Source organism: Hemicordylus capensis, chromosome 1, assembly GCF_027244095.1.
Source record: "Hemicordylus capensis ecotype Gifberg chromosome 1, rHemCap1.1.pri, whole genome shotgun sequence".
In the NCBI taxonomy this organism is placed as follows: Eukaryota; Metazoa; Chordata; class Lepidosauria; order Squamata; family Cordylidae; genus Hemicordylus; species Hemicordylus capensis.
In genome coordinates, this window is record NC_069657.1 from 261597971 (window position 1) to 261610570 (window position 12600).

General features: G+C 41.1%; 1 protein-coding gene across 25 annotated transcripts in view; it reads right to left on the reverse strand.

The window, feature by feature from the left end:
* PLCB1 (phospholipase C beta 1) overlaps nucleotides 1-12600 on the reverse strand; it is an 807198-nt gene that overhangs the window by 35620 nt on the left and 758978 nt on the right. The window contains exon 34 of one of the 25 annotated variants that reach the window (XM_053284750.1): nucleotides 7470-7535. The exons of 23 other annotated variants lie outside the window; for them this stretch is intronic. In XM_053284750.1, the coding sequence (XP_053140725.1) occupies nucleotides 7494-7535 (42 nt within the window). In that variant the 3' untranslated portion in view covers nucleotides 7470-7493. Of the gene's footprint in view, nucleotides 1-7469; nucleotides 7536-12600 lie in introns of those variants that run through there. One more of the 25 variants, XR_008313428.1, reaches the window with a different exon arrangement.

The window sequence follows — 12600 nt, forward strand, 5'->3', positions numbered from 1 at the left end:
ATTCAACGAACAATAAGGCACCCAGCTCAGCACTAAGCTCAGGCCTCATTTAGGCAGGCACTCTGGGAGATTGCTCCAGTCACCCACCTCTAAGCCTGGCCCTGTTTCAGAGTTCCAGATGTCAGGTTGGTCATTTTTCAAGCAGCCCTGTTATCAAGGACTGTAAATAGGACATAAAATGTCATTAAAGTTAACTTGAGCTCAGAATTGCAGTTCCTGGAATTGGGTTTTACTACCAGCCATCAGTTGCATACATTCATGAAGACTGACCAATACATTCAGGATGAGGTAATCAGAACTGAAGGAAAGTAGGGCAAAAAGTAGCCCTCTTACACCATGTTGGCTCCCTGCCATCCTTATGGAAAGCTGGGAGGGGAGACCCTGGCAGCAACCTTTTTAAAAACCACTGCTTGCTAGAAAAGTATTGATTGCAAGAGGACAGGATTCAAAAACACAAGGTAACAAAGGATGCCAAAGACAAAGCACAAAGCATCTTACTTACAGTATTTCTAACTTTTTATTCTTCCAGTGTCATTGTCAAAGAGTAGAATTTCATAGTGATCATTCAGACTGCCTAAGACTTCCTTTACCATTCTCAAGCCTGGCCTATATCAGAGTGCCTTTCAACAAGGTCACTGTTACCTATATACATCTTCTCTGTGTCCTCCATACAGTATCTGGTGATTTGCAAATGGGGAGAAGCTATCACCTGTTAATTATGTCTTCAACTTTGAGTGAATCACTTCAGATTCAATGAATGGGAAGATGGTTGAAAAGGAGTTGTTAACTTGGATGTCCCATTGCAAAAATAAGGGGGTGGGTGGAGAGTTCAGTGACTCCCCATTTGCCACTGACTCTCTACAGTTACAATTACAATTCTCTAGATCATCACATACATTCCAATATATGGAGTGACAGCACAGGACATGTTACAACAAGCATATGATGAGTGGTGACCTGTGAAATGACAAAGAATTATTTTATGTGCCACACATATACAGACTTGGAGAATTTGATCAGTGTCACATACACACACCTGCACCCCATTCTCTCCTACATTCATATGTGCACACAATATATACACAGACTCACTGTTTCACACATGCACACTCATCTTCCACTTACGGGAAAGCTGACTAACCTGCAAGTCACAATCTATGGTGGGTAATTTCCTCCTCCTGAATCTACTTGGAAGTTGCTGAGCCTGTGGTGAAGTGCACCACAATTTTTTGCTTTCTTGCAAGCAAGTACAAATGAAAACAAGGTTCTGAACATGACCGCTCATCATAGGAAGCTGATAGCTTTCATGCAAATGCAAATGACAAATGAAGTATTACATCACAAGAGCAGTGTTCCCTGTAACAGGGATCCCCAAATGTAGCTGACTACAATTCCCATAATCCCCAGTTGCAATGGCCCATTTTGCCTAGGGATTATGGGAGTTGTAGTCCACAACATCTGGGAATCCCTCTTACAGGGAACACTGCACAAGAGTTATAATGAACTGTGGGATTTCTTGCCACAAGATGTGGCGATGGTCACTGGCTTAGACGGCTTTAAAAGGGAATTAAGCAGATTCATGGACACTAGGAGGAAGGTCTCACAATCCGTGAGACCCGCTTTTTAAAAAACTTTTTAAAACGGGCTAAGCCTGCTCTCCCCGCAGACAAGCGGGCAGGGAGCCCTGGGCAGCCGGATCGGCTGCCCACACGGTTGCCGGCTCTGTGACAGAGCCGTCGGGGGCTGGGGATCTCGCGGGCTGCGGAGCTTGGGAGCTCGGGGGCTGTGCGGCCCCCGGAAGCCCCAGTATGCCCTGTGCAAGCATGCAGGGCATAATGGGGAGACCCCCGAGCCAGGAGGCTGCTTTTAAGCCTCCCGGTCGGGGGGCTACTCATGAGCAGATAGCCCAGGTTTGCGGAGTGCTAAGGGGTAAGGGGCAGGCTACAGGAGTGGGTTAGCCGCTCCAGAACCACCGGGCTCGGCTTCAAGCCCGGTGGTTCTGACGATCCTCAAAAATTGGGCTAGGCTTTCCTAGCCCAATTTTTGTGATCGTCAGAATAGCCCCTAGGTCTTTCAGCAGTTATCAGCCATGGCGGCTAAACAGAACCTTCAGGTTCATATATAGTATGCTTCTGAATACCTGGGTGCTGTTGGGGGTACTCAGTGGGTATGGGCTGTTGTCTTTAAGTACTGCTTCTGAGATTCTCAGAAGCTTCTGGCTAGACACTGTTGGAAACAGAATGTTGATATGATCTTGCAAGGCTCTTCTTATGCAAGTAGTTCTGATTGTGAAGAATGTGCTCAGCCTGTTATGATGGACATCAGATTTGGCCCTTCCCTACATTATTTATTATTATTTATTTACACAGTCAGACAGGTTTTATTGACTGTTTGTTTTATCCAGACATTGAGTCCTTCCCAAGGACCTGGGATGGCTGAATTTTATTATCAATGTTGTTGTTGTTGCTGCTGCTGTTATTATTTATTCGATTTCTATACCGCCCTTCCAAAAATGGCTCAGGGTGGTTTATACAAAGAAATAACAAATAAATAAGATGTATCCCTGTCCCCAAAGTGCTCACATTCTAAAAAGAAATGCAAGGCAGACACCAGCAACAGTCACTGGAGGTACTGTACTGGGGGTGGATAGGGCCAGTTACTCTCCCCCTGCTAAATAAAGAGAATCACCACATTAAAAGGTGCCTCTTTGCCAAGTTAGCAGGGGTTTAGCACATGCACATCTGTTCTTCTGAGTGATTGGACCATCATTACTTTACAGCATCTGATGTGTCTGTTCATCTTATCTCTCTCTGTTGCTTTGCCTGTTTCATCCCTGACTAGAAGCTAAAGATACAGGCTAAGGTGTGGCTACAGTTCCCTTGGCAACAGGTAAAGTATTGGAGAGAGCAGTATAATTCACAGTGCAAATGAATGCCGATTTTCCCATTTGGGATGTTTATGAGGCTCTTTGTGGCTGAAATATTTCCTGCAAATAGCTTGGGTTCTCCTTTGAGGCATCCAGGAGGTGTTTAGGATGCCAGTAAATGCTCTAACAGCTCTGCAAGACCCGTTTGAGCTGCTAATAGAATATAAATAAACCAAGCTGTCTAGCTAGATATCAACTGGAATTCTTAACACTGTACTTGGAAAGCTTCTTAAAACATTCAATTTCCTAGTCTAAATGCCTCCCTTGCCCTGTCAGATTGTGCATAATAGTCTATTCTGAGATGAAAAACATTAAATTAAGAAAATAGTATCCACTAAAAGAGAAAAAGCACAATTCTTTCCATAAAAGTATGCAAGACAGTTCGTTATTTATTTAACAGGCTGTGAATGATCAGTTCCACTCAAAACCCAGCTAAATGGAAACATAAAACACTCTAACATATAGTAAGTGCCAAAGTTAACCACTTTTAAGTACCACTGATTGCAACAGAAGGCATTAAAACATGTTTCTTTACTCTCCCATTGAAGTCAATGGAATTTAATGCTGAATAACATTGGCTGGATCATGGCTTAACACACCTATGCATTGAGCATAAAATAAAATTAGTGTGCTTTGCATTAACACATCCCTTTCGGTAATGCGTTCACATTTTCCCAACAGTTCAGCTAGCTTCTAGCATATATAAATTAGGATGGTTTTAAAATTACTCAGGAAATTGTGTTTTTATATGTTACAGATTTGTGACTGTCAAGTCTCCATGCAATTTGTCTCCTTGAAGTGATATATTTTAAGACTTTCAGCCAAGATTTGCTTTCATCCAATGTTGATTTGATATTTATGTCAATCAGTACATTGTAGCTATAGCAGAGAGGTATCCAAATTATTTGGATACTATCCGTAATAGAGAGGAATCTGAAATTTAGTACATGCACAGTCCATAACACATTGGCATGTAGAAAGGTCTTTAGTCTGGGATGTTTTTAAATCTCTCACCAAAACTAGAACTCAAAGCCTACTTCATAATGGTGGCCAAGGCTCTAGAAGAGGGCAAGCCAAGCCAAGTGGAGGTGTTCAGGGACTCCCCCACCACATGGGTGGGAAGAATTGTCAGTAGCAAACAGGAATGTACACGTAATAAGCCACACATGCAACTGTAAGCAGGAGCATGAGAGCTCTTCCTTTAGAAATGGGACCTGTTACATGTTTGGCGAAGGATAAGGGATGACCAGTGACAAGCAAGTGCATAGTTGGTGTGCAGAATGTGGCCTCTATTTGACACGAAGGAATGTCCTTTTACTGAGTCAGATCATTGTGCCACTTATCACAATCTAGGGCGGTCTCAGATGGCAAGCTCCACTCGATTCAATTTGGTTTTATTTTAGATATTTGTAAACTGCTTTCCCAAAGTTCTAGGAACTGGCTTGGGAGTTTCAAGCTCTCTCAATGAGTATTTGGGAAAAGTTCATCTGTTTTCTAAGTGTCCTTTCCCAGCTTGAACTGTCGGTGTGTGCATGGTGATGGTGTCATGCACGTTGTTGCCTTGTCTCCTGGGAATTATAGTCTGGCTTGGTATCACATACATGATTCAAGCATTCCCCCAGCTTATTTCTTCGTGTAACACAGTGTCATTTTGTAAATTCTATGCACATTTTAAAAGTCCACAGCAATGACATATCACAGCAATCGAGTGTATCATTATAACTAAGAGGTTAACATTAAAGAATTTCTGTGCATTTGTCTACAAAAGCATCTGGCTTGGGATGCCACCTGGTCTGCTGAATTCTGACTGTGCATGCACAGTTTCATTTGAAATTTGCAATAGGAGCAAATCTAGGCTAAATGGCACTTGATTCATAATACAAACAAGCATTATGAGCTACAGAAATGTGTATATATCAAACCAGGTAATTATCCACTTTGGCATCATCATTAATCTCAGGGAGAGACTTTGGTAGCTGTACTGAGATACTTGACAACAGAGACTGCACTCTAGGAAATTCTAAGTGCAGAACATATACTCTACTCCTCATAAGGCAAGTTCAATGTTTTCCCATCTGGCAATGGCCAGTAGAACACAATTTAGAGTATTATAAGGGGGGCATGTCATAATCATCTTTGCCAAAACACAGCAGCTATTCAATGAGCCATGGGTATAGGTATGAGGAGCTTTTGAAATTACTCAAAGCAATCATTTGCTCCACAATTAGGCATGTCACGCTTGTTAGCATGCAAATTACTTTGTGATCAACAGAATATTAATTTCTATTTTCATGCAAAAGAAGTGTTGCAACAGAAGTCACCTCCATACAATAGCAACTTTATAAGTTGTGGTTAGCAGCTTATTCTTTTTCATTATGAACAGATACTCATTTTTTGTGAATTTTGATGTAAATTTTTATGGAGAGGAGCAAATGTTTTAGCTTTTAAAAAAAGCAAAACCCACAAGGCCAATTCCTGAATCCTAAGTTGAAAATTCTCTTCTTCTTGTGATATTCTAGGGGTTTGTCATTTTCAAATGTTAAGCAAATTTCTCAAAATAACCTAGGTTTATACCCAGGTTATACCCCAAATAACCCAGGTTTCCTTGCTTCTGCTATACATTACATTCTGCATTGCATTGTGTTTCTTCTAAATCTATTCCTTTTTTTTATCATATGCTCCCAGTCCTAGCCTGTTCATCTACTATTAGCTACTAACTAGGCATGTGCAGAATGCTCAGAGTTGGAATGTCCCAAGCTTGGAAAAAGCCTTTTTGAGTGTTCTGAGCTCAGAACAGGACCAGTGTTCTCTCTAATTCTTTTCATCTGTGTGCGGAATGAATTTTCTTCTGAGTGGCTGTATCATGACAATATGTGTGCAGGTACATTCAGAATGGGGTCTTCCTGATTCAACCTGGACAGAATCTAAAATTAACTGAGCAGACAGCAAAAAACTTGTGATTGCATGCACGTGCACACGCCTTAGAGGGAACACTGAACAGGACACCACTAAAAGGGGGTCCTGTTCCAAGCTCAGAATGTAACAAGCCTGTTCCGGCCAGAATGTTTCAAGTGTTATTACAGCTTTTTAAAAAATTAAGATAGGGCAGTGCTGGGGAGGGACGGTGAGAGGTACCTTTAACATGAAAATAACCAAAGCTCTTTCTTACAGCCACTGTCCTTTAACCTTAAAGTAATAGAAGCTCTTACCAGCGGTAAGTCAGCCCAGCAGCACTGCAAGCCACCACTTCGGTGCTCTGGCCAGCATCCCACATGGCAGTACGTCTATGGGGCTCACCTGGTCTCCCCACATGCATGGAGGCCAGAGCTCTTGAGACATGCTGCAGCTGCGCAGAATGCCAGCCGGAACGTAGTGACAGCTTGCAGGTCTGCCGGGTCACGTTACCACTGGTAAGAGATTCAATTACTTTAAGTTTACAGGAGAGTACCTGTAAGAGAAATCTTCGGTTACTTTTATGTTAAAGGTACTTCTCGCCACTCCCCAGCACCAGCCTATCTTAATTTGTTTTTTTAAGCTGGACACTCGGAACATACTGGCCAGAATGGGCTTGTTCTGTCGAAACACTGGGTCACCCCCGATGCTTCATTTGGAACATTCAGGCCATTTTGCATTCTGTTCCAAGAGCTCCAAAATTGGAACGGAATGAAAAACCCATTCCGTGCACACTTCTACAACTAATCTATATACCTGAATTTGATTTCCTGTTTTGTTACTAGTATGTATTTTTCTCTCATGCTGAGCAAGCAGTTTGAAGGCTTAAGAGATCTCCAAGCTTTATAAAAGTTTTATGATTAAATTTTTGCCTATAAATCCTTCCCTTTCCTCCCACACAGTTCTAAAACTCTGCTTGCAAGTTCCTTATTAGCCATGTTGGCAAATCTGTCAACAGGGATTCCTAATGAGGAGTTCACACAATCACTTTAAAATGCTACAGGGATTCCTAATGAGGAGTTCACACAATCACTTTAAAAATGGTAACACACTTGACATAAGCTCTCAGCATCATTCTCACCATTTTAGGTAACTGCCTGAGGTGGAAAGAGAATCATTATGACAGTCAGTCCATGGCTGCAGTTTCACAGTAATGAAGAGACAGCTCCAATTATCCCATTATGAATGCAGTATGTGAGCTCATCCTGAAAGTATTTCAGCAGTTGACACGACACAGTGTAAAACTGAATTACATTTCTGAACTCAGTGCTGCATGGACTCTACAGCCCTCTTTATTATCATCACCATGTATTTATACAGCTCATTGCTTCAAAGGCAGGATAAATGAAAAGGTCGAAATTAGCAGGCGGGAGGACTTCAAAACAACACAAACTGCTTAAACTAAATATAATGGAACAGCTAGTGGTAGTACTTGTTAAGGTAGCCAACATATGACATCAGGGATTAAAGCATGCAAAGGTAAGTGTGGGGATTGAATGGAGTAATGGCTATTATGTTAGGGTTCCTACTAATATGTACAAAATGAGAATTGTTAGTTTTACTAGAGAAGAAAGGCAAATGTTTCACTCACTTTCACTAGTCTCATATTCCATTTCTACTTCTGTTTTTCCTCCTCTACTTCTGGTTCTTCTATGCTCTTTAAAACAAAACCAAGTATCATTTCAATTTTAGGTGAATAGCAATGACTCTAAACTAGAATATGACATTTTACACACAAAAACCAGTAATACCTTCCACCCCCCAAAAAATCATTGCACTTAATGAACAACAAAATGCTCACTCAATGCACCTTGCATGTTACCTCTTCAATATTTCTGCAGTTGGCATAAATATCAGGCAATGAAACCAATCTGTTCACTCTCATCAAAAGATGACAGTGTTTTCTCCAAGTTACAAATCTATATTTGTGTGCAGATAGAATTGTTTCAGTACGAAAGAAGATATCCCCTTAGGGATAATGGCAATCTTCACAGCAGAAGATAGATCTATCCATCATTTTGGCAGTAAAGTCACAAACTGTGTTATTATACAGCTACAGTCGAACATTACTAAGGTTGGGAAGTTCTTGGACAGAACACCTTCAAAGGAAATAAAAACTCCAGAAAATTAGACTAGCTAAATAATAGTACTTATTTTCGTGACAATGTGCTAAAAACCTGACCGATTACACCCAAACAACTATTTTTTAGTAAGTACACATGAATAACACAAGGCATGACAATTCCTTAGTGTCAGCTTGCAACGGCACCTGAAAATTTAAGTGTGGTGACCGAGTCAGGTGACTGATGATTACGAATGAGCAAGCAAGGCAGGGAGGGTTGCTCCTTCCTTCTGGTCATGTCAACTACCTGATGGACATGACAGAAAAAGATGGACATGACCAGAAAAAGTGAGCAAAAGGTTGGGAGCAACTCCTTGTCACTTCCCTTCATCCATCGCCTGCCTGAGCCAGACAGACATGGTCAGGAGGAGGAACATGCAAGCAAGGTTCCCCAGGCCACAGAGTGCATTGTTGGGAGTGAGTGGTGAATCTGCCCCGCAATGGTGTAGAGGACAGCCTGGCTCCTAAGGTCCAAGGAAATTGGTTGAGGCCTGATGTAACAGCAGTAAAAACAACAAAGAGTAATAGAGTTTCCTGGTATGGAAATTTAATTTGGTAACAAAGTACATCTTTCTTTGTTATTATAGATCAAAAATCATTACTATGGATTGTGAAATCGTGAGAACTCAGTCCTTTATGATTTACAAGATATAGAATAAATATGTGTGGAGAATTAGTCCTGCTAGATTTCCCATTATGGCAATAATTTATAATTTTGACTTTAACAAAGAGGTTGCTTTGTAATATGAAAATCTAATAATCTAAACGTATATGAAGACTGCTTAATAATACTAAGTGAGGACTGCCCCCACCCACCTCAGTTAATACAATGTACTGCCTTGGAAAACATGTTAGGTACTAATTTTTCTTATCTATACTGTACAAAATATTGGTTTGTTTTTTTTAAAAAAAACCCAAGCAAAAAACAATATATTAGACTGAGGACAAAACCTAGAGAACCCTATTGCTTCTGAGGTGTGGTAAAACATTTACAAAGTAGGTAATAGTTCTTCCCTGTGAATGAATGTAAAACAAAAAACAAAAACCCTCTATCACACCACAAAAAATACACAAGATACATTGATCATAAATGTGAGAAAAGAAGATGGAGGGTAGTGATATCCACATGTAGTGGACCTGTGAGGTTGCTGAGAAGTATTGGAGAAAATAAAATGCAATAAGGAAAGGTACTCAGATGAAATCAGACTTTTGATCTCTCTTATTTTTAATTAACTTGTACCCCAAATCTGCCAAAACATCAACATGAAATGATCTCATATGACTTCTGCAGCAAGACTTGAGCCCTATTCATACATTATATCCAACATTTGCACAATCTGCATACAGTGTACAGATCTGTACACAGGTACACTTATTCACATGTTATGCTGAACACAGGTACAACAGTACACTTCCTATCTGGACCAAGCATTTGAGGGACCTGTACTCAAGTTAACTTTTAAAATAAACACAAGTATATCTATTCATGAACCACCTAATGGCGCAACAGAGTAATGGCTTGCCTAGCAAGTATGAGGTTGCCAATTCGAATCCCCACTGGTATGTTTCCCAGACTATGGGAAACACCTATATCAGGCAGAAGTGATATAGGAAGATGCTGAAAGGCATAATCTCATACTGCGTGGGAGGTGACAATAATAAACCCCTCCTGTGTTCTACCAAAGACAACCACAGGGCTCTGTGGTCACCAGGAATCGACACCGACTCGACAGCACACTTTACCTTTACATCTATTCACACAAAGACAAATAGGTGTGTGTAAACATCAGGGTCATCCCTAGAGTTTTTGGCATCCCCCAGCCAAGAAGCTGGAGCCCTAGCTTTAACTTGAGCTAGGGGTGTGCATGGAACCGGAACAGGCGGTTCGGTTCGAGTTCAAACCAAACTTGAACCGAGCTGCCCAGTCTGCAAGCTGATTCATTAGAGCCAGCAGCAGTTTGGTTTGAGCTCTCCAACTGAGTCGACCTGGTTCAATTGCCCTACTTGTAAAAGGAATCTGGTATGGGGACCCCCTGCTTGTAAAAAGGGATCCAATGCTGGCTTCTTCAGAAAAGGATGAATGATTGCCTCCTTAAAATAAGAGAGTCAGCATGGTGCAATGGTTAGAGTGCTGGACTAGGACCGGGGAGACCCGAGTTCAAATCCCCATTCAGCCATAATACTAGCTGGCTGACTCTGGGCCAGTCACTTCTCTCTCAGCCTAGCCTACTTCACAGGGTTGTTGTGAAAGAGAAACTTAAGTATGTAGTACACCGCTCTGGGCTCCTTGGAGGAAGAGCAGGATATAAATGTAATAATAATAATAATAAAATTGCTTCTTTGCTGCATGTATTGGCTGAGCACACATCTTCAAATGTGCTCTATGTTGTAATCTGTCGGATTCAAGTTGATTTTCCTCCATTTGTGCTCCAGTAGTCTACCTTGCCACTTCAGCCCCCATAGTTCTTTGTATACTACGGGGCCAGTTTTGAAGCAAGTCAGAGAGCATGCTTAAGAGCGACTATGTCTAACACCCTGGTGAGTTTGCTGTTCCAATTCTCTACCAGGACATCAAAAGGATCACTGGCAGAGCCAACACTAAATCCTTCCAAGGCTTCTTGGAACCCCATTGGATCCAATAACTTTCTTGGGTGAATCATCCTAGTAGGCCCATCACCCCTTGGGAGGCGGGATTTAACCAGATGGTGGTCAATCCATGACAATGGGGAAATCACAGGTGTTCTCGCACGTGGAGCACCATGTTGGTCAGAGAAAAAAACTAGATCAAGCATGTGACCAGCAATGTGCGTCAGTCTTGAGACTTGTTGGGATAGGCCCATAGTTGTCATGGAGGAGCTGTCAACTCCTGGGCCGCCCTAGCCAAATTGATCCCAAAGTGAACACTGAAGTCTGCCTCGCACAAGTTCGGGGAACTCCAACACAAAGTCTACGACCAAGTCCACCAGCTCAGTTAGGGACTCCATTGGGTAGTGGGGTGATCTGTACACCAATGTAAAACCCAGTCTATCCCTGACCCTCAACCTTAAGTATACACATTTGATATGATTAGACACTTGAACAGGGATCCTGGTAAGGGAGATGTTCTTATAGACCACAGCACCTCCCTGCCCATATCTGCTCACCTGTTCCTCAACAGAGTACCCTGGAGGGAGAAGCTGGGACCAGACTGGGACATTTCTGGGGCGCAATACAAGAGGTAGAGCAAGATTAATTGGCAGTGCTATATTGTGGCACTGTTTATACACGTCCACTACCACCCCCAAACCACAGAATTTGTTTCCTAGGTGATCAGCTAGGTCTGCTTAGTGAATGGGCCAACCCTAACAAACATACATACATAGGGCTATTATAAAAAATTCTAAAATAAAACACCATCCACCCCTACTATTACTAGAATGGAAAGACAAACTGCATGAATATGCTTTAATGCCAAAATTCACTAACTGCATCAGATGAACAGCATCATCCTATGTATGTTATTCAGAGTAAGTGTGTTTAGAATTGCAGCCTAAAAGGAGGACATCATCACAATAGTTGCTTTCTCAAAAACTGAAAGTCTTTATTAGCTATTGTCATAATATGGCACTCTTCAATGAAAGCAACTTATTGGCCACTCATCACTTTGATATGCTGTAAACTCTGACATCTTTTTCAAGTGACCTGTTCTGAAACATTATATTTGGTGCTTTACAAAGTGAAATGAAATTCAAATTAAAATATATAGGAAGTTTAATTGGGTAACAAAAGGCTAAATGGCACATTACAGTTCAGTAACAGAATCTTTTGCTATTTGATAGGCATGGTAATTATTTTTTGAAATCATTTCCCCTCCTTTTCCTACCTACAGAAATTTAGGAGAGTTACTTTTTCAAATTGAAATAATAGTTAAATGTTCATGCATTTAATTCCCACTTTTTGAGGTGATTGAGTACCCCAAATGGAATTTTTATAAAAGACTAGGCTTTAAAAGTTTGTTTAAGAGAAAAGCAAGATATAAATGTAAACCAGTGCACATGTGCTGTTTCAGGTCCATTCACAATTAATGACTTGTTTAATGGAAAGTATTAAGTAGCAAATGTCGTTTCCTACTAAATTCTAAACTAGTTTCCCTTAGTTTCCATTTAGGCTCAGAAAAACCTGCCTCTTCTTCTACCTCATGGTCTTAAATATCCAACAGAAGCTGGTCCATGTGTCTGAGATAGCTTTGCTTTTTGGAACTGCACACTCATCCAAATGTAGATATTGTTCATTATTTTCCATAGGAAGTGCATCCAGATCTGTTGAACTAAATGTAGACACTGTCCTTTGCTTGCATTTGGATGTGCACTTCAGTGCACATATCAGTTCTAAATTGCCCGGCTAGCTTATGCAAAAATTTGAATATCCAGCTGCCAATTATTTTTTCTCTAATAGTATGTCAGATATGATGAGTCAGAATGTGAGTCTGTGAACTGTCTGCACTAGCAGAACTAGATTATCTGTGCTGGTAATTGATTCAGTCAGGTTTTCACAGGATTCTTTTTTTTTTAAATGCCATATTATCAGATTTCAGGAAGTCCATATGTCCACTGAGGACACT